Genomic DNA, 25,475 nt, shown 5'->3' with positions numbered 1-25,475 from the left:
GTGTCTTATAAATTAAAATATTCCAAAGAAAGCACATTCTGTCCAGAAATCTGTGTGCCTTTATGTACATACTACATATATGTCTTAACTGCCATGTAGATGTCTTCCTAAATAGGTTGGCTGCATTCTTAAATTAGAGTAACAGCTTAGAAGTTCAATGTGCTATGTTGCAGTTTTATTTTGCATTTGCAATAATTAGGACAAGTAGAATGCAATAAAAGTATGATCAATAACATACATGCAAAAGGCATTTGGGTACCCTGTGGAGACCTTTTTTTTAACATGGCAGTTTTCAATATTATGCATTCCTTGTTCAGCAAACATGTTTTTCATGCATAATAACTTTTTTGAAAAAAAATATTGACTCTAATGGTATAGTATGTATGTGTGGGCAGTATCTTGATCATTTGTTTGTAGGACTGTTAATGAACAAAAATTACATTTATTTATTTTATAAAAATGTAGTAGCAACCTTTATGAGAAAACCCACACGCTTCACAATCTTTGGGATGTGTCCAATATCTCATTAACCAAATTCAGTTTCATTTAATGTTGAGCCAAGATGGGATCTCAGAAAGCCTTAAACAAAGTCCTTCTCTTCACAAAAGCTAAACCTTCTTACTGTGGAATGCTTTAAAAAATTAATGGCGGTGGGTGTTTAAAGTTCTTTGCTATACTCGAAATTAGTAACTGAAACAATTTGCTATTCATTTTCTATCTCCTTGGTGTTTTCTCTCATCTGCCTTCATTTTAAAGTGTAAATATTGGAGTTAGATCTAGATTGTGGCCGTTAAGATGCCAAAGGAAATGGAACAAGGAACTATGTACAGTAGTTTGAATCTAGGAAAACAGAAACCTTCAGGACTCCAGGTGTGAGAATGGGAATGAAGTGGCACACTATCTGCTCTTCTGAATCCCAGTTTACCCAGAGCAGAGCAATAGAGACCTGTCCATCTTGAAAGGAAGCTTTAAATTTTTCCCCACTGAAACTTGGTGGGCAGTGGAAGATGCCATGCTGTTTTAGTCGATGGATCCAGTCCTGTGGCCTTGTGGGAGAACTGAATGGGCTTAGGGGTCTAATGAATCCAAAGCTGCCCCGGCTTTACTGCAGGAATGCTCCAGTTTTGTAGCTTTTCCACAACACATGCTTTCCCTTAGTCCAGACGTTGAGTGTCTTTTCTGCCAGCAGAGGGATACTTCCAATCTCTCCAGACACCCTCCAGCCAATTGATATATAGATTGCAATTAGTCATATTTGAGTCCCATTCCAATCAATGGGGAAATTAATCATTGCAAGCTTGCTATCTGAGCTTTATGCTGTTCAGACACTTAAGTGAACCAACAGGAATTCTTAGTAGTCAGAAAGGATTCAAAGAGCTATCATTTCAATCCTAACCTCTGCAATTCCATCTTCAGTCATGGATCTTGTACAACAATTTAAATTTTGTTCTCATGGCTGGCAGTGGGGGGCATGCTACTCTCCCTACTTCCTTATTTCAAAAGGAAAATAGTGCAGTCCATAGATATACTTCTGTGTACATGAGGATGAGCTCTGCTGAGTGCGAGTTCTGAGTGCACATGCATGTGTATGTACATTTTCCTGTGCTGGTCAGTTGTTAGTTGGAACTTATACTGTATACCAATATCCTTCAGTATTTTCTTATCTCTATAATTCCTACCAAATCAGTGTTGTAATAATGCTTTTGAATATGCTGAAGTATAAATTTTTTTACAGAGGTTCTGTTACTACAAGGACTCCCTGGAGAAAGTGTGTTGGAGGGAGGCAGAGGAACCCAAGGAAGCAAAGCCATCTGTCAGGGACCCATCATTTTCCTATACCGTAGCAGCTGAGTGGGGAGAGCTGGATAAGAATACAGTTTCTGTGTAGTCAAATACAGTGGTCCCTTGACTTGCAAACTTAAACCGTATTGGAATGGTGTTTGTACTTCAAAAAGTTCATAAGTCGAGGCAAACTTTTCCATAGTAATGCATTGAAAACCATTTACTGTAATCCGTACCTGCTGTTTTTCGTTCGTATGTCGAGGAGCTGTTAGTAGGTAGAGGCATTAGTTCCCATAGGAGCTAATGCAAAGCCAGTTAATTCGTCCTCTACCACTAGGGGGAGAATTTTTTTTCTTTCGACCTAAGATGAACTGAGGTCAAAAAAAGGGCAGGAAAGGATTTTTCTGGGGTTTTTTCGTTCATAAGTTGAGTCTCCATTCACAAGTCGAAGCAAATTTTTTTGTGACCAGAGCCAGTTTTTTGACCCGAGCCATTCGCTCGCAAGTGGAGACGTTCGTAAGTCGAGGTACCACTGTACATGTTTCTAAGAGCTGCTCTGTTATTTTTATTTTACTCTATACAGTGGTGCCTCGCTTAGCGATGTTAATTCGTTCCGAAAAAATCACTGCTAAGCAATTTTATCGCTAAGCGAAACGCGGTTTCCCATTGAAATGCATTGAAAACCGGATAATCCGTTCCAATAGGAACAAATTGCCGTCCTTAAGAGAAAATCGCCATAGGAAACATCTCTAAGCGAAACGCGGTTCCCCAATTGAAATGCATTGAAACCTATTCAATGCATCTCAATGAGGGAAAAAAATACAACAACAAATTTAAAAAGAGTCAGAACAAAGTCAAATTTGGTTAACAAAGGGTTTATTAAGTGCACTTTATGATTTCAAACATTTTAAACAGTAAACTTTAACTTTATAAATAACAGAAAAACATTAAAAAAACAGCAAACATGAGGCTGTTTAAACCATTGTTAAGCAAAACAGGGGACCCAAAATTTAATCTCTATGCAAAGCATGGTCCCAACCATCGCTAAGCGAAAATCGCCCATAGGGACCATCGCTAAACGAAGCGCAAAACGCTCCGAAAAAGTCATCGCTAAGCGATTTCATTGCTAAACGGAGCGCCCGTTAAGCGAGGCACCACTGTATATACAAGACTCTCAAAGTGATATACAGTTATATAAAATCACAAATTCAAACATTTAAAGACAGGCAAACAATGTTGAAAAGCCAAACCCTGGAAAGAAGTCCAATTTTTACTGCTTGTCTAAATCATAGTAGGAATTAAATGAGACTGACCACCCTTGGGAGGAAGTTTTACAGTTGGTGCTTCCACAGAAAAGCCTGTGTACCCTCTAGGCCAGCCGCTCTTGGCATGGGGCATAATGGATTTCTGGTATGCATCTCAAATCATGGGCACTCTTATGGGAAAAGACAGTATTCTAGATATTCAGTCTCCAAACTAATTAAGAATTCAAAAATAAAAATCACTTTGAAATTGGTTTGTAAACAGAGTGGAAGCCAGTGACATTCATTCAAAATAGGTGATTCATTGTCTCTAAAGTATACATGGTCTAGATACTGCATTTTACATTGCATTTTTTACTGGATATTTTTAAAGGACAGCCCCAAATTGTATGTTAGAGAAGTTTAGGTGAAGTGCAATTAAAGTATGGATCATTTTGGACAGTTAAGGGGCAAAGAGGAATCATTCCCCTGAACTGGGCATATATCCAGCTGATTGCAGCACCAGCCACACACTCCAGGAACAAGGAAACCCCCAGACTGAGAGATGATCCGTCAGAGGAAGATGAACTATATCCAAAACAATTTGGCTTGTCTACTAACCAGCAAAGCCTCTTTCTTGCCTAGACTATGTTTTTCAGGAGATGTAAGATACAGTAATGGCTGGCAAATGGCAGAACACATAGCATTGTAGCATAAAAACTGTGCAGTATAATGGTCTTAGGTTTGCTGCAGCATGCAGTTTGGCTAGATCTGTGTTTGTGAAATTAGTGTGTTACAAAGGCTTAATGGTGATTTCACGACCATTTTTTAGCTTCTACCGTTTCCCAGAAAGTAAGACCTAACCTGAAAATAAGCCCTAGTAGGATTCTTCAGGATGCTCATAATATAAGCCCTACCCCAAAAAATAAGCCCTAGTTAAGTGAAACCTCGTCATCCACCATTGTGCAGCAACTAGAAGATGACATGACTGTATTTGAATAAATGTAGATTGTCGTACATGAAAAAAATAAAACATCCCCTGAAAATAAGCCCTAACACATTTTATGGAGCAAAAATTAATATAAGACCCTGTCTTATTTTGGGGAAAACAGGGTAATATGCACAGATTTTGAAGAATATAACAGGTACCACCAAAAGCTTTTATAAAACATTTCTCTGTAAATAGTCAAACTAATGCTGTAAATCAGTGGTTCCCAATCTTGGGTAAAACAGGTGCTCTTGGATGGCAACTCCCAGAAATTTCAGCCAGCACAGCTAGCGGTAAAGGCTTCTGGGAATTGCAGTCCAAGAACACCTGGGTTGCCCAAGGTTGGGAACCACTGGCATAGAAGAATTATTGTTACGTGACACTTTCCATATTAGATTTAAAGAAACTTGCAGCCCTCCAGATGTTAGACCACATTTCTCAGCAGCCCAAGCCAATGGTGAAGGATTTTAGAGACTGTAGTCCAAAAACGTGAAAGGGCATAATTTGTTGACTTCTTGTTACAAATAGTTTTTTTTTAATTGTTTAAATTCAGGTGAGAGACAGTTAAATTTTATTAACTGTCATGAAAAATGAAAAACTGGCACACATATTGCCTGGTCAGAAACAGCTAAGGTATATCTGATGCACATCCATGCACACATCTGAATGCCAATGCTGTCTCTTGGATTACTGACATGTTCAGTTAGTATGTGTATCTACACTCATATTCTTGTACAAATAGCCGTACACAACTGAGTTGTTAAAGAATAATTATAGCTGGATTAATATGTTATATAATGTACAGTGGTGCCTCGCAAGACGTTCCATGGAAATCGCTGTCTTGCGAAAACATCTTGTGAAACCCAGTTCCCCATTGGAATAAATTAAAAACATCATTTTGTGAAACCCAGTTCCCCATTGAAATCTATTTAATGCGTTCCAATTGGGGGGGAAAATCACTGTCTTGCTAGGAAAATTATCCATAGAAGACATCATCTTGCAAAACACAGTTCCCCATACCATCTTGGCGAAAAACAATCCCCTCACCTGCACTGCTTTTCAAAACTCAAGGGGTCTCAGATGGCCTTCCCCCTCTTTCTAGCAACAAAGAAAGAGGATAAAAGGAGTCAAAACAGCACCCTGGCTCCTGACAATGATAACTCCATTTGCCCTGATCCTTTACCACAGAGGGGAGAAAAAAAAAGAATTGATAAGAAAACATTATCAGGACTTGCTGCCTGTGAAATAGGCCTTGAGAAAAAATAGGAATGAAAAGGAATTTAGAAAAACCAGGATTAATCACAAGTGCAATCTCCCATTAACATAAACCAGTGGTTCTTAATCTTGTTACTCAGATGCTTTTGAACTGCAACTCCCAGAAACTCCAGTCATGACAGCTGGTGGTGAAGACTTCTGGGAGTTGCAATCCAAAACTCCTGAATAACCAAAGATTAAGAAACAGTGACATAAACTATGCAGTTGAGCTCCCCACATTTGAAGAAATCACAGGGATTAGCAACACACCCCAAGTGCAATGGATAAGCCTCCCCCTGAGAAAACCATTTTTATGACATGGTATTTTCCCTGTAAGGTATGAATTGGAATAGCCCTTGCATCTCCTACCCCATTCTGTCCCCTAACCCCCAAAGTCATGGTGACTCCCTGGCTGCAGCTCCCACTCAGTACAGCTCTGCACAGCCCCAGTCCTTCCAGAGGTGAAGAGAGCTCCTCAGTGTTTTGGGGTGTCCTGCAGGACACCCATCATGGGCTAGGTGTTCCTCCCACAATCCTCTAGTGCACAGGTATTAGCATATGCTAATACCTTATGCTAATACTCTGTGCACTAGAGGATTGTGGGAGGAACACTTAGCCCCTGATGGGGGTCCCGCAGGGCACCCCAAAACAGAGGAGCTCTCTTGGTGTCTGGCAGGACTGGGGCTGTGCAGCCCTGTACTGAGTGGGAGCTGCAGCCAGGCAGTCACCATGACTTGGAGGGTTAGGGGACAGAAGGGGGTAGGAGATGCAAGGGCTATCCTAGTTCATACCTTGCAGAAGAAATGCCATGCCATAAAAGTGGTTCTCCTAGGGGGAGGTTTATCTATTGCACTTCCAATATGCTGCTCATCCCTGTGGTTTCTCCAAATGTGGGGAACTTAACTGCATAATTTGTGTTAATGAGAGAATTGCATTTATGATTCCTGTTTACTTATAATCATTTTAGCCTTCAGTTTCTGGCTATTCTCACTGCTCTCTATCATTTAAATCTGTAGTTACAGTCTTGTTGGCAATGCTTTGCAAGATGGTTTCCCCCCTAATTGGAACACATTAATTACATAAGACCTATTTTTTTAATTCCAAAAGGGGGGGGGAGAAAGTGTATCCTGGTGTTTTTCCAGGAGGCAGATTGTAGAAAGCCAGCAGCATACACTTTTTTGGGATAAAAAAGTAGGTCTTATGTAATTACAGTGGACCCTTAACTTACAGACAGCTTGACTTACAGACTTTTTGAGTTACAGACTTCTCTGGCCGCAAAATTTAGGTTTGACTTGCAGCCTGAGAATTGACTTACAGACCAGAAAAAAACCAAAATGGAACAAAAACGGCCTGTTACGGGATTAATCGGTTTTCAATGCACTGTAGGTCAATGGAGACTTGACTTACAGACTTTTTGACTTGAGAACCGCCTTCCAATACGGATTAAGTTCTCAAGTCAAGACCCCACTGTAATGTGTTCCAATTGGGGGGAACTGTCTTGCAAGGCAAGGACCTAAACATCATCCAGTGAAAATTGCCCATAGGAATAATCATTTTGGGAAGCACAACAGTGCTCAAAAAAAGTCACCCCTAGTGAGGCTAGTAAATTCATCATCTTGCAAGGCACCACTGTACCTGAATTTTTAAAATGGAGATTAAATGTATAAGGGAGGGAACAAGATTGGTGATTTGGCAGTGAAACTTGCTAAAGAGAAAAATCAAAGGGTGAGAAGTCCACTGTAAAAATTGTCATGCAAGCTGACCATGAGCAAATTAATTAGAACTATGTTACAATTTCACAATGCATGCGAATTTAACATGTTCAAATATATTTCCTCTTTCTAAATCAACTTTTGAATTAATTCCTCAAACACTATTGCTCCAAACAATGCTTAATGATGAGGTCTAGTGACTGTTGGGATTTGTCCCTGCTATATTTTTTAACTCACTCTGAATAGCAGCAGGACCATCCGTGCAGTCAACTGGAGCAATCAATGCTTGTTCAAACTTGCATTGTACAGTTAATGTATCTTTATTTGGACATCAAAACAGTAGAATGTTATCAAGCAGAACAGAATTGGCTATGCTGGTGTCTAGATCTGCCTTAAAAGAAGAAGCTCTCAGTAAGAGAAAGTTTGGGAAGCTATACTTAGTATCCATTGTTCACACACACAGTTTTCAGAAAATGCAGAGTTGTCCAACTTCTGCTTTAATACTAATGAGGGTACTCCTGGGACCGCACCAGACCATCGTGCCTACACCCAGAAGGAGCCAAAGACCATCTGCCGGCCATTAAGAGCCTCGTGGCGCAGTGGTTAAAACGCTGTACTGCAGCTAAAACTGTGCTCACGACCTGGGGTTCAAATCCCAGGTAGCCGGCTCAAGGTTGACTCAGCCTTCCATCCTTCCGAGGTCGGTAAAATGAGTACCCAGCTTGCTGGGGGGGCAATGTGTAGCCTTTATAATTAAAATTGTAAACCGCCCGGAGAGTGCTTGTAGCGCTATGGGGCGGTATATAAGTCCAATAAATAAATAAAAATAAATAAATATATGTCTTTGGATTTATAAGGAACACCTATACAATATGCTGGTGATGAATTATTCTTCCAGAAAGATCCAAGAGTTCAAGAGCCCCATATTTGCTTGTCCTTAATCCTCCAGAGGCTTTGTTTTTGTTTTTAAGAGATTAAACGACAATGATGTGTTTGACTTTATTGGGCTGAAAACAGGAGCTCATTTCCTCACTTTAGATTAATGCACATTTTCCTAGCTATGATGAAGTAGTTTATCAAACTCAGAGTATGACGCGATATCAAATTATATTCTATATCAAGCTTCAGTGGGCTTTCTTCATTCAATAATTTGTTATTCTCTAACAACTAAAGTTAATGTTATGTTTTAATTTTGTCTTAGTTTAAACATATTCTTTACAGCAGGGGTCTCAAACTCAATTTAGCTGGGGGCCACTGGAGGCAAAGTCTGGCTGAGGCTGGGCCGCATCAGATTTCCCGCCAAGTGGAGCAAGAGCCCGAGAAAGCTGCCCAGGAGTTCCCTTAACCCGGCTGGGGCTCCAAGGAGGAGGAGGGGGGCGTGAGCCCTCAAACACACACACACATGGAGGTCCGGCAACCTTCCTCTGAAGGCCCACCCCTCAAAAAAAGGCAGTTCCAGATGGAGGGTGCAAGAGGTGCTGTCTTGGGAGAGAGCTGGTGAGCAAGGTGACGCTTTTTTTGACTCTTGACAGCAGAGGACACATGGGGGCTTCGGGGGGGCAGGCAAGGTGGGGGCCACAAACTATCATTCGGGGGGCCACAAATGGCCCCCGGGCTGCATGTTTGAGACCCCTGCTTTACAGTGTTTCATAAAATGTACATTTCATTGCCCTTTTACAGTGAGTGGGATGTTTTTGGATTTTTTTTTACCCTAAGAAATAACTTCTTTATGATTATTATAATAGACCTATGGAACTGGTTATTCGTACTTAAGGTCTAAGATGGTAGAAGATACTAGAGCTAAAATAGCTGAGAAACAAGATAGCAGAAAAAGATGTAAGTGATTTTTCCATGTGTGACATTTTGGAAACAGATTTTTAAAATGTACATATAGAACACAGAGCAAGAGGAAGGAGTGTTTCTTCCTGGTATCAAATTTAATTAAAATATAGGTGGAGAAAACATTTTTTTCTTCTATGATGCTGCTCTCCAGCATGTGTTAGTTAGACTACAAATCCCATCAACCCCAGCTTGATGAAATGGTCACTGTGTACTGTTGCCATTTTAAAAAGGCAAATTCAGTAATTTAGTATTGGCTGCAAAGAGAAGAATAATAAAACTGCTCATATACAGTACTGCCCTTGTAATCAATGATGCAACTTCATTTGGAATACTATATTCAGTTTGGGTTGCACTTGACAAACGAGAAAAGGGTGACAGAAATAAGAAGTCCTATAGAGAAAGGTCACAAGGTGGGGGGAGGAGCATGAGCTGGCTAGATGTCCTGCTCGTGATCTTCTGATAACTGTGCTAGTTATCCTGTTTTTTTTTTGTCTGTACTATTATCGATGCATTCTTTTATTATTTTAGTTTGTATGTTTTGCTTAATCATGTAAACTGCCCTGAGTAGTACATATTTCACTAAGTCAGGTGGTCTAGAAGCTCAATAAATAAATAAATATCCACTTAACAGAAAGATACACTAGACAGAGCTTTGGTCTAGTATGTCTGATCCAGCAGGATTTCTCTAACAGTATTTAGTATTACCATTATGCTGGGTAGAGATATTGGCATTTGCAATCTAATATGCTCAGATTGCTATCCATCATTCTAATGCTATTTGCATCCAGTATTTCCACAGACCATCCTTTCTCCAAATTTTGAAATATATGAAGCTTGTACACCTTGATGAGCCTCCAGAGTCCACACACATAGGCATCCTTCAGTCTCGAGAGACTATGGTAACATGCTCTGAATCGAGGAGTGTCCTCTCCAGAGCATGAAGCCCGGGTAAGGTAATATGGAGGGTAGGCTGTTACCCAAGCAGCAGATCCCCCCTCTCCACATTGCTGAAATGGTCCAATGGAAAGGCAAGAGCCAATACAGCTGGTTCCAGCAATGTCGCAGGAGTTGGCAGAACGACACGAACTGCCTTTGGGACTCCAGCTCCGGATTTTGCCTCGAGGTTAACTCCTGAAGCCTTTTCCATGAGTGGATATAGCCACAAGGCAGTGGAGGTTTGGAATCAGAGTTTTCCTTCTCCTAGATGGGCTGCCTTCCATGGCTGACGAGCCCCACCTACCCGGCGCCTCCAGAGTGCTAACATGCATAAGCAGTGATGTGCAGACATCCAATTTGTTTAATCTGATTTAAAGTACAGTATGGTATAATCGCATGTAAATAAACTGGGATTTAACTAATCTTTCTGATGAAAACGGGGATATCAACAGAAAAACTACATGATATGATGTGACACAAGAAACATAAAGATAAACCATGGATTATTCAGCCAGTGTAGTTACAGCCTTTATTTTGGATACAATACTTTTAAAATAACTTGTGCTCTGCTGCTACACATTTGTTCATTTTATCATGGCACCTAAAAGTGAGTTTGGGAGACAGTGTGTGGAATCCCAAAACAGAGACAGGAGGCGTTTCTAGGAGTGCCGTCGCTCCCCGCGGTTAATAGGGAGACCCAGACTACCCCACCACCCTCTCCTCCTAAGAAAGAACACAGAAGTACGGACACCCAGGAGTTGGAAGAAATCACCAGAAATAAAGGGTGGAAACATCAGGGGGCAGACACATGGGATCTGGTGTTGGAGATGAGAGGGTTAAATGTAGCTACCCAGACAGACTGGGAAAGGGCGGGAAAGGAGCAACGGTCTGTGGTGGAGGCGGGAGCAGGGGATATAAAAGCAGCCCAGGACAAGGCGCCAAGGAATCCCCCAGAGACCTTCATATTGGGGTGAGTCCGAGTCGAAGGAGTGGCGAAGGAAGTTAAGGGTTGCCCGTGAACAAGAGGCTAAGTGGGCATGGCATTTGGAGGAGTTCCGGAAAATGGGCTGCTTCCCAGACCATGGCTTGACACCCAAGGAGAGGGATCCCCGTTATGGGGGTGGCCCGGAGATGAGGAGACCCTCCCCCTTCTAACTCCAGATGAAGAGGAAGGAGAATCCAAAGAACCTAAAAAGGTATTGACTGGACCTTGGGATATAAAAGACGTTAATCTGTTTAGAAACAGTTCATGGACACCCTTGCGTGCTACATTCCAGCCACAAGAGAAGTTAGAAGTTCAGCATGTTAATGTTTCTATACCTGTTCCCAAGTTAATAAATCAAGAACACTTGTTTCAGTTAAAACCATTATTTGGTGAAAAGGAGAGCCTCACAAACGAACCTTCACATAGTGTTTTAAGTCTTACATCTGGAATTGTTGGGGAGGAAATTGTTTTAGCATTACAATCCCACACATATTAATGAGATAGTATAAAAATAATTATGATACCTGTAATCAGAGGACAAAGAGGCAAGGCTTCTAGTATTGCCTAATGAACAAGCTGGCGGGGGCAGCTCCAGTGTTCTGCAAACGAGGAATCAGCTGCCCTGAACCTGGTGCTGTCAGTAGCTGGGAAGCTTCCTAGCATTGGCCCACCAGGGACGGAGGCCCTGGGGCAATTTTCTAAAAGTGCTCATTGGTGTCATTTTAAAACAACACCAGGGTTTGCATCCTGTTCAGTGACCTTAGTTGCAGCAAACGCCAGATTTTCCTGTATGTATGTGTAGTCATGAACGCTAATTCCTTATGATTTCTATTCCAAGGTTGCCAGATGAGCAGCAATTTCCTGAGATTTCAGGCCCAATTCTGAGACCAGGTCTGGGCCTTTATAATGATACAGAGGCAGGGTAGACAATGGCTTGGAGAGGAGCAGAACTGCTTTGGGTCCCAAATCTGTGGAAAACATGATATGCCAGGTTTTGGTTATGCCCAGCCTGAGCCAAGAAAGAGGGTACTTTTGACTGCCTACAAGGCACCAGTACCTATCCACCAGCTGCACCAGTTGGTACTATTTCTGCCCAGAATTTAATGCCCCCTCACACAAATGTAACCCAAACTTGGTTCTCCTTTACCACTCCTCACCCTGTGATACGTGTTCCCACCTGGATACTTGAAAAGGAAATCTATGCCTGGCCATGATTTTTTTTTGGGGGGGGTGTCTTTCCTGGATACGTCAGCTCTGTCATGATGGAAAGTCCAGCTGGGCTTGACAGATAGCAGCTATTGGTGTGATTTTAGTGGTGTAATAAAGGCACTGCCCACCATGTTTTTTGGACAGCAATTTTCCTGTGCCAGAGAGTCTGTAACCTTGCTTATGTCTGCATGCCATGAAACTCAAACAAATGGACTCCCACAGACCACCCAGCCCGCTGGGCAACAAGACAGGGGCGTGCGAGAGGTATATGGAAGAAGAAGAAAAAATCCATAGGATCTCATCTTTCCACCCATTACTTATCTCTATGGTCCTCACGCGTTAACTTGCCTAACGCGAGAATGGGACGGAGAACTCTCGCGGTATCGGCGCCTCTATTTCGCCATTGGTTTCCCCAAAACCAATGACGCGTTGCCACTTTCTGTACCTGCCCTGCATCTTGATTGATATGCCCTGAAGCCATTGAGAGAAGGCGACGTCACCCGCTAGGAGGGTGGGACATCCTGTTCTGTTTCCTCTTCTTCTCCCACCTCGTCCGTGCCGGGTTTTTCCCCCCTTTCTCTTCGATAGCCTTCTCCTGCGGGGAGCTGTGCGGAAGGAAGGAAGGAAGGAGCTGGCGCTTTTCCTTGGCCGGCGCTGAGGCGATGGCTTGGGCGGCCTCCGCTTTACCTACTGATAAATCCCGGTACCGTGAGGGCCGAACGTCGCCTCGTGAGGGCGGGGAAGGTTTTGGCTGCCACTCTTTTCCTCTTGCCCTCGGTGTCTTCCGTCTCTCGCGCTTCCCCGTCTTTTCTGCCGGCTCCGGGTGGGTCGGGGAGGGCCGCCTAGCTCCGGTCGATTGACTGGAGACACGGCGAGGGAGGAAGGGAAGGGAAGGGAATTCGAAGGGCTGGACGGCCCCCTTCCAGTCTTCCGTGCGGCTTGACGGCGGCACTGCCTGGTGGGTGGTACGTGGCTGTTTCTCTTCGGCTTGTGCGGTAGCTCTCGATTGCTCTGGTCGTTTTGGAAATCGGTGTGCCCACCGTGGGATAACGGAGTTCAGGGGGCCGGGAGCTGCCTCCTGCTTGAAGAAAATTTAACCCATTGACTCGTAGGAGTCTTGGATCTGTCAGAACAGAACAGACCTGTTAGCTCCATCAGCATCTCAGAAATAACACCGTCAGATCTACAACAAACTGCAGTATTGGGAACAGCATACGTAATGCTCCGATATTTAACAGATAATTTTAATACATATTTTGAGATTTTTAGTTAAAACTTTTATCTGTTGTATAATACCAATGTTTTTATAATTTTGATTGTGCCTGGTCTTTTTGAATAATAATAATAATAATAATAATAATAATAATAATAATAATAATAATAATAATAATAGTATGCCATCAAGTTGATTTTAACTTAGGACACCCCCTTCTAGGGTTTTCTAGGTACAAGTAGTAGCGATTTACCATTCCCACCCTCTGGGGGGGCGCCCTGTGGCTCTGCAGGCTGCCCACCACTATGCAGACCAGCACTTCTCTTTTAGGAGGCACCCTGCCAAACTCAGGCTCGGCAGCCAGGTACCTAAACCAGCCAGCTTATTAAATCTATACAAATTACAAATAAATAAATTACACAAATTTGGACTCACAATTTAGCAGATGATATAGTGAGTCTCCAGTTGGTATTAGGAATTTGACTTAGGCCTTTTAAAAATAACTTTTCAAACCTTTGCATTCTCCCAAGTCTCTTGGTGTGTGCTGGTACCCTTTTGACTGCTTAAGAATTTTGTTGCAGAAATCTGTGTTTGCAAGGTCAGTCATGCAGCAGTTTCCCCCTCTGTTGGGATATCCAGACTGTTATGCAATAGTTGTTCTCTGCATTTTCCTAAGAAGATCTTGCTCATGTTATTCTGTTGTCTAATTAATTAGAGTCACCTTTTATGAGGGATGGGGGAGAGAATTTCTGAAAAAATGTGTATTTAATGTGATCTCTTCTGGCTTAGGTTTGTCTGTATATACCCGGCCTATATAAATAACAAGAAGACAATAGCGGAAGGAAGAAGAATACCTCTTGACAAAGTAAATGTGGGTGAGGGGAGTACACAGAGCTGTTTGTCATATAAAATAATTCAAAATAATGGAATAAAACTAATGACTGTGTGCCTTTTCTTAATTTATTTCCAACAACTTATATAGGAAGTATAGTCTCCTGTGTTATTGTTGATAAATATTTATCTTACTGTATGTATTTTATGTTTCATGTTAGTGCAAGGGATTTAACATTGCTCAGCTGATACTGTAGTTACAGTCATTCCCAAAAATATTGGCACCCTTGCAATTCGGTCAGAAAATGCAACCCTTCTCTCAGAAAATTGTTGCAGTTGCACATGTACTCACATGTTCATTTTTTTGGTTTGCATTGGAACAACACAAAAAAAACAGAGTAGAAAAGTCAGATCTGATATAATCCCACACAGAAACCCAAAAATGCACTGGCCAAAATTATTGACACCCTTAACTTAATATTTGGTAGCACCCCCTTTGGAAAAAAATAACTGAAAATTATCACTTCCTGTAACCATGAATGAGTTTCTTACACTTCTCTACTGGAATTTTGGACCACTCTTCTTTTCCAAACTGTTCCAGGGCCTTCAGATTTGAAGGATGGCTTCTCCCAAGTGCTATTTTGAGATCTCTCCACAGGTGTTCTATGAGATTCAGATCTGGACTCATTGCTGGCCATTTCAGAACTATTCTGCGCTTTGCTTGGAACCATTTCTAAGTGCTTTTTGAAGTGTGTTTTGGGTCATTGTCCTACTGGAAGACCCACAACCTCTGGTGGAAACGCTTTCTGACACTGGCCACTACTTTGTGCCCCAAAATTCTTTGTTAATCATCAAATTTCATGATACCGTTCACACAGTCAAGGCATCCAGTGCCAGAAGCAGCAAAGCAAACCCAAAACATCATTGAATCTCCACCATGTTTGAGTGTAGGAACTGTGTTCTTTTCTTGGAATGCCTCATTTCTTTTTCTGTAAACAGTACCATGATGTCCTCTACTTTTGTCTCATCTGTCCATAGTACATTCTCCCAGAAGGATTGTGGTTTTGTCACATAAGTTTTGGTGCCTTGTTTTTTTATGCCTTTGTGTCAGCAGTGGTATCCGCCTGGGTGTCCTACCATAATGTCCCTTTTCGTTCAGATGGCAACGGATAGTGCGAGCTGACACTGTTGTACCCTGTGTCTGCAGATCAGCTTGAATTTGTTGGGAGGTTAATCTGGGTTCTGTATCTACCATTCGAACAACCTTTTGTTATAATTTTTCATTAATTTTGCTCTTCCGTCCACATCCAGGGAGGTTAGCTACAGTGCCATGGGCTGTAAACCTCTTGATGATATTATGCACAGTGAACACAGGAACATTAAGATCCCTGGAGGTGGACTTGTAGCCTTGAGATTGTCAGATTGATTTCCACAATTTTTTATCTCATTCACAAACAATGCTTTACACTTCATTTTTTCTCCATGCTCAGTGTCTCACACAACACAAAGGTTGAGCCAACGTTTCTCCATCTTAACTGGTTGCAAATGTGATTACTATATTGCTCATAACTCTTATTAGCGAGAGGTGTGTCTGAATACAAATTAAAGGAGCATCACATGCTTGAAAAGCAATTATTTCTTACAATTTAGACAGTGTGCCAATAATTTTGGCCAGTGCATTTTCGGGTTTCTGTGTGGGATTGTGTCAGATTTGACTTTTCTTCTGTTTTTTTTTTGTGTGTGTGTGTTGTTCCAACACAAACCAAAGAAATGAACATGTGAGTACCAAAACATTTGCAACTGCAACTATTTTCTGAGAGAAGGGTTGCATTTTCTGACAGAATTGCAAGGGTGCCAATATTTTTAGCCATGACTGTATTAGGTTGTTGCTAAAGAACATTGCATTAATAATTTTTGTAGTTTTTATATTGGTAAACTCTGCAAAAAGCCTTAAGTTTGGAAAGCATTCAGTAATTATGGCTACATTTGGTAGTTAATTTCCGTAGTTAAAAGAATGCATTCTGCCACATAATTAGAGATGAAAAATGTTGAGAAAGTTTTTCCCCTTTTGGGACGATAAGTAGTGCCCATTTGGGGCAAGTAAAAAAATATGGAGTAATTACTCATACTCTATTTTTTTTTACTGAAAAAAAAATCCAGCAGTGCTCAGAGCTGTTGTTCCTTTAACCAATTAACTCACCACATAAGCAATTGGTTTAAAGCTGCATGCTTTTACATTAGATAAAAGCATTTTGATAAGTTTGCTGTGTTGTATGCACTACTTATTTTTACATTCTTCCCCTCATTTGCATAAATATTTAAACCACTGCAGTAGAATCATGGAAACTTCAGACCTTCCTACATAACTGATTGTAATCAATCTGCAATCCGTGTAAGTGTTGTAAAGAAAGTGTGATAACAAAATGTTTGATACTTCTAGGCAGTTGAAAATCCCACGTCTACTGAAATCCAAGATGTTTGTGCTGCGGTTGGACTTAATGTGCTTCTTGAGGTAAATGAGTAGTTTTCAACATGCAGTGCAATTGTATGTAATTGTTTTGATAACTTTTGTAATTAGAAAGAACCAATATCATGCGAAAGCATCTGAGTCAAATGTACCCAAGCATGATAGTACATGTACAAAATATGCCTATAGTTTTAACAGCAGTCAGAATGGTGATAGAGCTAAGAAAAATCTATGAGGTGGTTCCATGATTGTTAAGAGAATTCACTGTGCAGTAAGAAATCACTTAATCTTGTATTGGCCATGAACTCTAGATAGCATTTGGCAATCTGTAATTCAGTGATAATAATTTATCTTACAGAGCTACTGTAAAGGTTGCTAAATAATGTGTTCAGAATACATTAATAAAGCTAGCTCAGTCTTGAGCTTCTTTACTGAAAAGTAAACCACCACCCCTGAGTTTAATAGATATTATTCCAGAGTAAATGAGTTTAAGATTTTGAGCTTTGTGTATATTGAACTTGACTGACTTCTAAAATACTGAACTTCTTCCACCCAAATGCTAGAAGAACAAAATGTATCCCAGAGAATGGAACCGTGATGCACAGTACAGGGGAAGAGTGCGTATTCAGCTGAAGCAGGAAGATGGCACTGCATGTCAACCTCAGTTTCCAACACGTGAGTGAGATACAATATTTACAATAAAATTTCTAAAAGTAAAGGTACCTGAGTCACTTAGGTGACTTGAGTCTTTAGGGAGGAGAGGGGAGTATTCAATGAACTTTGATTATACAGAAAACAATCTTGTTTTGGGGTAAAATGTTACTCTAATCCGTCCCACCCCCATATTTAAAACTTGGGTGTGGGTTTAGTGTTCATACACGTTTTCACAAACAGATTCTGTCTCTAAATGCATGAACATCTTTACATTTTGCAGCATATAGTCTTAAGTGAAGTAGTACTAAATATAATTGGTACACCCTATTGTTGTAAATTAAAAGGGCAAATCACTGTACCTAATCATTTCAAAAAGTCTGGGGATTTAATGACAGAAGCAACAGATGTCTAAATGCTGAATGTTCAAGCAATGCTTTCCATCTGGTATGTTCGTTTTACATAGATTACAGTATATATTTGGTTGAAATACCAATCTTCTTTCAGTATACTCAGGGTGGCTAAGAACTAGAATAGTGCAAAATAATTTTAAGAAGCCAAAAGCATTTGTGTATGAAATAATTTATTTAATGGCATCTAGTAAACCAGCTCTGAAGCAGATTGCTTGTTTTTGGTATTCTCTCTGTGGCTGTCAGTTGATGACCTTGTAAGGACAGTGTAAGTGAATAAACAGAGGCTGTTCATGGTTGCTAGCTTCATCTTTCCTTTCTTCATCCCTTTTTAGGTAAGTCAGTAATGCTTTATGCAGCAGAAACAATCCCCAAACTAAAAACACGGACACAGAAAATGGGAGGCAGTGACCAAAATCTACAGCAAGGTGAGGGAGGCAAAAAGGGAAAAGGAAAGAAAAAGAAATGAGCATCACCAGAACAAATGCTGTATGGAAAGAGCAACATGTATGAACCGAGGTAATGACTTCTGGTGTGAAATATGAAGAAAGAAACAAGAACGGGTTGCAGTTGTTTTGTAACCATTTTTGGATGGGAATGCAGATAAATTGCATCCAGTCACAGCTAATCCATTTGTGATCTATGTAGCCAAAATATATGCTTTAATCTTAAAACAAATGGAAAAGAACTATTTTTTTAAATGTGTGGATATACAATGCTCAAAAATAGATGTGGCTAATACTTCTATAAAGCTGATTTTCTTGGGTGTGTTCCATATTGTTCTTTGTGACTTGTAAAATGATTTTTTTCTTTTTAGGAAAATACTGGAAACTGATCTTTGAATTAAATTGTTTCAAAAAGATATACCTACACTTCTGTCTAAAAGGATTGGTTTTAATGGCTACAGAGGCTGTACAGGCGCAGCATTCTCTAATGGAGCTGGAGCCTGTAACATCTATACATACTACTTCTTTGAAATTTGTATATGCTTTCAGCTATGTAGGATGCAAAGTTACAATTGGGGAGACTACCACAATCAGTGCTATTCAGAAAGTAATCCTATATGTGAAAATCTGTTAAGTTAATCAGGATAAAGAAAAAATACATTGATGTTCTCCCATGGGTGGTTAACATTTTTCTTAAGAGCTTCTTTTGTGAGCATAATTGAAGTACCTTGGTTTTATATGCATGAGGCAGAAAGAGTACACTAGGACCCCCTCATCAATGGGATCAGTATCCACTGATTCACTTCTCCACAGTCTCAAAATATTTTTAAAATGCCAGAAAAAAACCTAATTTAATGTTTATTGCCAGAACTGGCCACTACAGGGAGCCAGTTGAATACAGTGGTGCCTCGCACAACGATTGCTTCATACAACGACGAATTCACACAGCGATGGGTTTCTTTGAGGAATTTCCCCCATCGTTTAACGATGTTCTCTATGGGGGAATTTCACTTGATGTCCCGTTTTCGCTCCTGTAAAAGTGTCTTAAACTGTTTGAAACCTGTTTTAAATGTTTGCTATCATTAGCCCACCTCCTGAACCCTATGCAAACTTAATTTGGTGGTGTTCTGAGTCGTCGTTAATTTTTGGTGATTTTTTTTATTCTCCATTGAAAGCCTTTGAACGGTCCGTTCAAAGGCTTTCAGTGGAGAATAAAAAAATTCACCAAAAATTAACGACGACTCAGAACACCACCAAATTAAGTTTGCATAGGGTTCAGGAGGTGGGCTAATGATTGCAAGCATTTAAAACAGGTTCCAAACATTGTAAGACACTTAAAAATGAGCGAAAAAGGACTTCGCAAAGCCATTGAAATGCATTGAGTCGGCTTCAATGCATTTCAATTGGGGAACCGGGTTTCACTCAACTATGTTTCCTATGGCGATTTTCGCTTAAAGATGGCAATCCATTCCAATTGGAACGGATTAACCAGTTTTCAATGCATTCCTATGGGAAATGGTGTTTCGCAGAACGATGGTTTCACACAGCGATGAATTTTTTGGAACCAATTAACATCGTTGTGCGAGGCACCACTGTACTTGTTAGTGAAGATGCATAGAATGGTTTCTGGTGCCCTCTAGTTGCCAGTTCTGATAATGCATGTGAAAATATATTTCTGGTTTTTTTTTCTTTTTACCATGTTATGTAGTGTTCACTATTATCCACAGTTTTCAGTATCCATGAGGGGGCTTTGAACCAATCCCCAGCAGATATGACAGTCCTACTGTACTTGAACTTGAATATCCTATTGCTACCTGAAATTACACATATACATTGACATGGTAGAAGCTGTGGTGGTGAATGACCTCTAGTTAATGAGCTGGTCTTTGCATTCTTAGTTGTGCACAAGCAGCAACTCAAAAATTAGTAGCAGTTTGCTGCCAGTGTTTTATCATTACATTTATGCTGATATAAAATTACAGCACAACACTGCCAATAACTGAATCACCAAAACATAGAGTTATGAAACAATAGTCAGTGTATGTCAAACCGACCAAGTACTGAGATTCTGAATGGCATAGGGACAGTGGAGCTTAGCCAGGGGAGTGAACCCTTCATCCACACTCTCCCCCCATCTAAACCAGCCATCATGGAGAGTTGAAAATATTATACTTCTATAGTGCTGCTTTTCTTGCAGGCTTCAGGATAGTACCATGTCATTTTAGCTCCTTAGCCATCTGTAGCTTAAACATACATGTTGGAACCTATTTGTTGTTGTTTTGTCATATATTAATAAAGAGAATGATTTCCTTTCCTCAGGCTGTGGACTAGTAGTGGGTCTTGTAGTGAAAAATGATATCCAACACTTAAGTATCAAACTCCTTAAAGTTATTTTTCTATAGAGGTTTTGCCAGTTTCCTCTGTTATGTACTGACAATTCACTTGTAGCCTGTGGTGACCATATGAATCAGTGATGTCCAGAAGGTCCTACCAGTAACAGCCTGCTCAGGTCTTCCGGACTCAAAGCTTCAAATAATTCCACATTCAGTCTTCCTCTTTGCCTACAGCCTTCAGCTTTTCCTAGCATTATTGTCCTTTCCAGTGAGCCTTGTCTTCCCATGACGTGCCCAAAGTCACAGCCTTGGTTTACTCATTTTTGCTTCTAGAATGATTTCAAGCTTGATTTTACCTTGAACTCACAGTGATCTGTGATATCTGTAAATTTCCTCTATGTGGCAGTATAGTTCAAGGCATCTTCAGTGGAAGGCAAAAATTGCTCTCGTGTTTGTGTTCTTACTTTCTATAAAAGTTTCCTAACAGCCAATGGGTGGGTGCAAGTCGTTGCTTTCCCACTGTATTTTCTGAAATGCTTAAGGACTTGTTCATAGAACTCCCTTCCATATATGCAAAGTGTGAAAATTGTCAGGTGGATTTTATGTGTGATTTATGTGCACATAAATAATATATTTATATCATTACTGGCTACATATTTTTATCTAATATAACCAGAATCATGCTAATGTGAAACTATCATTGTGTGTGTACATGCTTTCTCACTCTTCTTATACCAGAAGGTTTACACTTCTGACTTGCCGTCTTCTGATTTATGGATCAGTGCTACAATCTCTCTGCATGTTTTTCTTTATTTCTTTGAGGTAGAGCCTTGCCAGAGTGCAGAAATAGCTGTTTTTCTAGGGTAGATCTCTAATAGTCAATCCTCGACTTATGAAAGACTCTAGATATGAACATTTCAACTTACAAACTGCTCTACTAGGGAAAAACGGACTCGACTTGCAAACAGAAAAAATGTGCGGGGAAGGTAGGGAACCTCCCTCCCTCCTGCCACCCGCCACCCCCACCCCCGTAGCAAGCACTACTTTCAGAAGCCTCCCAGAGGGAGGGGAAAAGCACAATTTCTTTGTGTCAAGCTTTTTCCCTGACTTCCCGGCAGCCATTTTGTGCAAAAGCACCCGGGGAAGCTTCTGAAAGTGGCATTTTGTCGCGGGGGAATGGCGGGCCTGCCCCCCGCCACCCCCTCTTGGCAAAGCGCTGCTTTCAGAAGCCTCCCGGGGCTTGCTCAGCAGGTAAAAAGGCAGTGGAAAAGCACCCAGGGAAGCCTCTGAAAGCGGTGCTTTGCCGTGGGGGACAGCAGGCCTGCCCCCTCCCCCCCGCATTAAAACGCCGCTTTCAGAGGCTTCCCCGGGTGCTTTTGCACTGCCTTTTTACCTACTGAGCAAGCCCAGGGGAGCGTCTGAGACCCAGCACCGATCAGCTGAGAGGAGGGGCAGGAGCGGAGAAGAGCACAAAATGGCTGCTACCAAGGCACTGTGAGGAGCCAGGCTCACTTACCAGTACCTGGTAAGTGACTTTGTTTTAATTTTTTCCCCATAGGGACACATTAATTAAATTTCAATGCATTCCTAGGGGCAATTTGGTTTCGACTTAAGAACTTTTCAACTTACGAACAGACTTCTAGAATGGATTAAGTTCGTAAGTCGAGGGTTGACTGTATGCAGCTTTTCTGGGGGTTCTTTTCTCCCCCCCCCCTTACTTCAGTAAAGTACAGCTTGTTTAGATACACAGTTTGAGGTTACTTTCTCAAATCAAGGTGGAGCACATACTACAGGAGAGTTGTTTCATTGCTAACACAGTATTTTGGAAACATCAAGGAAAGCCGAGCAGTTTAGAAAAGAATAATTGACATGCATCATAATTTTCTAGCTTTAAAAATGATTAAGCAGATATATTACATGGCAGTAGGAGGGTGGATGGTGAATCTGCAGTATTTTTGCTGGATTACTGTTTCATAGACAAAACTACTTTTTTGGGAGGAGGGGAAAGTGATGATGGGAGGCATAATTTGGATTTGGAACTGCGGCCCGGTGAGAACTGGTGATGACTGCACCTTATTTTCTATCCTAGTATACTCAGGTCATGTTAAACAACATTTTTCAGTTTGATAGCTAGAAAAAGTAATTTTCTGTGAAGTGATCTAGTACTCAGTGGCGGCCAAGCAGGATTGCTGTCCCCCTGTCTCACAAGTTTAAGGCTTTCATTTACATTTGATGACTATTTCAGTCCTTAAGGCAGTGGTAATCCAGAAAAAAAAGATTAATACTTGAATGTTCCTTCACAGGTCCTACAAGATAGGTCCTATGGGGACATCTCTGTCCTGGTATAGATGGGGTGGGTGGAAGACTTTAGAGAAGATTCTAGTGGAATAGGTGTAATTGACAATAAAACAGTGGGTGGTGGTTCCTTGTAAATGCAAACTCGTAGACTCTCATTTATGGTGGTTTACAAAGTATATTTTCGTTCTACCTGAACACACACGCACACAATTCTAATGCAACATGCGGAACCCTGATTGTGGCTGTTGTGCCTTGTATCTATGATCCTTTCCTTTCTCTGCTAACCCAGGTTTGTACCTCCAGGCTGCGTTTGGGCTAGGGCTTATATTTCCCACTCCTAATTTACAAACAAAAGCTGATTAGCCACGCAGTTAATGTGTGGAGTTTGCTTGTATTGCTAGGAGCTTGCTAGCCTTGCTCCCTCTGTGGCCTCTAATAATAGAAAAAACAGTGTCTCAATGAAGATCAGGAGGAGGCTGTACTTGGGCAGCTACTCCATGTGAGCTAAAACCTCTGAGAGGTGAGTGGCTCACATGGAGAAGCTACCTGGGTATAGTAGCCTCCCATCACATTTTTGTAATCAAAGAGATGATGGAAAGGACTAACTAGTGCTCTTCCCTCAACATGTGTGGCCTCCACGTGTTTTAAAACTTGACTGAATAGGGTTTTACAGCCAGAAAAATCTTCTGGAGGGCATTTACAAAAAAATTTTTTTAAAAAATCAAATGATTACACCAGTGCATCCTAACATATTTTGAGTCATGACCCTCTTTTATAATAGGCAAGTAACATGTGACACCACATCCCACATGTGCATAAATAAGTCATGGTTGTCATTCTCCAGCATGTTGGCACCATTGATGCTGCTATTGCTTGCCCTCCTACTATTGCCACCACTTCAAAACTGGGGAGGGAATAGGCTGGGGGAGGATAAAGATAGGTAGAAGAGAAAGCAAGGGACTTCAAAGGTCGGCCAGGAGGTGGAAGAACATTTTTGTACCTATGGAGGGGGCAAAACTTTCGTGCAGAGAGGATCCCCCTCAAAAACCAGCACAAAGCTTTCCTTGTAGCTGCTGCAGAAGAGGTGCACCAATTGTTTTGAACATCCCCCTTGGGGTTTGTTGTGTGTCTATGTTTTTTCTTCTTTTTCCGTTTTCCCCCCTTCTTTAGCCTCTAAGGACGTGACACATCATAGTTAAAATTCCTTTCTTGTGGAGGAAGCAGCATTTATACAGTGGTGCCTTGCACAGCGAGGTTAATCCGTCCCGGATTAACCCTCGCTGTGTGAAACATCGCTGAGCGGTAAGAAAAAAGCCATTGGAATGCATTAAACTTAGTTTAATGCGTTCCAATTGGCTGATTTACTCACCATTCAGCGAAGTTTTTCAATGGCCGGCAGCCATTTTCGCGCCCTCCCCTCGCTGAACGAGGGCACGAAAACGCTGCGATCAGCTGTCCGGCGGGTCCAAAATGGCCGCTGGAACAGCCGAAAGGGGTGGGCACAGCGTTTTCGCGCCCTTGGTAAGCGAGGGGAGGGCGCGAAAACGCTGCGCACAGCCATTTCGGCTGTTCCGGCAGTGTTTTTGCGCCCTCCCCTTGCTTACCAAGGGCACGAAAACGCTGCGCCCAGCCCTTTCGGCTGTTCCGGCGGCCATTTTGAAGCTGCGGAACAGCTGATCGGCGGGTCGCAAAGCGAAGGTCAGTAAGCGAACCGCTTACCGACCTTCGCTCTGCGATTTTCGCCCATTGGGGGCATCGCTCTGCGGTTGCATTAGCGATCAAAAAAGCGTCACCGTAGAGCGAATTCATCGCTCTACGGTGCGCTCGTTCTGCGAGGCACCACTGTATCTTTATTCTGGCATTTCATATTTTTGTTAATAATCCTAGCCATCCCTTCCCTGAAAGCAGAGGCTTCTTTCTCCCCTAAAGGGCCTGCTTCCGCATACATACAAATATCCTGTTCTGAAGGTCAAGGAAGGAAGAAATTACAGTGGTGCCTCGTATAACGAGCGCCCTGTTTAATGACAAATCCGCATAGCGATGCGGATTTTGCGATCACAAAAGCGATCCCCATAGGCCCCATTTCCCCCCAGCTGACCGGCGGGCACTTCGGAGCGACCGCGGGGGAGGCTTCCCCGGCGGTCGCTCTGAAGCCAGTGCCGCCCAGCTGGGGGAAAATGGCCACCCGCAGCGTTTTCGCGCCTCGCTTACCAAGGCGGCGAAAATGGCGGCCGGGTGGGGGATTCTTCACTTACCGGTGAGTTTTTCCCCAATAGGAACACATTAAACGGAGTTTAATGCGTTCCTATGGGTCCGTCCCCCCCGGCATAGCGAAGAATCCAGATAGCGACGTTAATCCTGGAACGGATTAACATCGCTATGCGGGGCACCACTGTATTTGAGAAAGGCTACAACACATATAAGGTGACACGTGACACTCCCCGAAAACACTGGCTTACACAAAAATACCTTTATCAGGGGGATCAGTCACATGATAATAAACATTTAAAATAGTGTTTTATTTTAACATAGGTCTACGTTTAAAAGTTGATTTGTCTACAAAATAATGATTTCTGATGGTTGAAAGTGTATAGTCATAGGATCACTTTGGCACGGTACGCACAAAGGCTTGCTATCTAAGCATATAGTCATACATCACATATCAAACGTTATCAACATTGCTAATAGTTTTTCCATGTGAACAAGATACTGTGGCGATGACTTGTATGTTATCTTTATTTAGGAACTCGATTGTTATATTATGGGGACAATTTCTATTTCTTTAGAAGTAGGTATTTCTTGAGTAATTAATTGTGTTAGTCTGGTTTAAGATGGCTGGATTATTGTGACCTATAGTTTCCTTAACATTTTGAAGAA

At 41.6% G+C, this 25,475-nt stretch overlaps 1 protein-coding gene and 2 non-coding genes across 4 annotated transcripts; 2 read left to right on the top strand and 1 right to left on the bottom strand.

The window, feature by feature from the left end:
- Positions 1 to 5,442: 5,442 nt before the first annotated feature.
- On the bottom strand, positions 5,443 to 5,610 carry LOC140705206 (U1 spliceosomal RNA). Its single transcript, XR_012084674.2, has one exon. It is a non-coding gene; the product is annotated as a U1 spliceosomal RNA (small nuclear RNA).
- A 438-nt stretch (positions 5,611 to 6,048) lies between these two features.
- LOC140705216 (U1 spliceosomal RNA) lies at positions 6,049 to 6,215 on the top strand. Its single transcript, XR_012084676.2, has one exon. It is a non-coding gene; the product is annotated as a U1 spliceosomal RNA (small nuclear RNA).
- A 6,235-nt stretch (positions 6,216 to 12,450) lies between these two features.
- On the top strand, positions 12,451 to 18,393 carry SRP19 (signal recognition particle 19). 2 transcript variants are annotated; one of them, XM_020780016.3, is made up of 5 exons: positions 12,451 to 12,652; positions 13,952 to 14,027; positions 16,434 to 16,505; positions 17,024 to 17,135; positions 17,857 to 18,393. In XM_020780016.3, the coding sequence occupies exons 1-5, from the start codon at positions 12,612 to 12,614 to the stop codon at positions 17,988 to 17,990; spliced, it is 435 nt and encodes a 144-aa protein (XP_020635675.1). In that variant the 5' UTR covers positions 12,451 to 12,611; the 3' UTR covers positions 17,991 to 18,393. The 2 variants fall into 2 exon arrangements, with proteins under 2 accessions (XP_020635675.1, XP_020635674.1); XM_020780015.3 differs by having other exon boundaries at positions 12,478 to 12,652; positions 13,952 to 14,033.
- The last annotated feature ends 7,082 nt before the right edge of the window (positions 18,394 to 25,475 follow it).

The sequence above is a fragment of the Pogona vitticeps genome, chromosome 2, assembly GCF_051106095.1.
Source record: "Pogona vitticeps strain Pit_001003342236 chromosome 2, PviZW2.1, whole genome shotgun sequence".
Classification (NCBI taxonomy): Eukaryota; Metazoa; Chordata; class Lepidosauria; order Squamata; family Agamidae; genus Pogona; species Pogona vitticeps.
Note: the sequence above shows the minus strand (reverse complement) of the source record. Positions and strands in the feature narration are given on the sequence as shown.

Coding starts and splice junctions, on each gene's coding strand:
- SRP19 (XM_020780015.3), top strand. CDS start 12,612: ATGGCTTGGGCGGCCTCCGCTTTACCTACTGATAAATCCCG. Junction 12,653..13,951: donor TTACCTACTGATAAATCCCG/GTACCGTGAGGG, acceptor CTTCTGGCTTAG/GTTTGTCTGTATATACCCGG. Junction 17,136..17,856: donor TCAACCTCAGTTTCCAACAC/GTGAGTGAGATA, acceptor ATCCCTTTTTAG/GTAAGTCAGTAATGCTTTAT.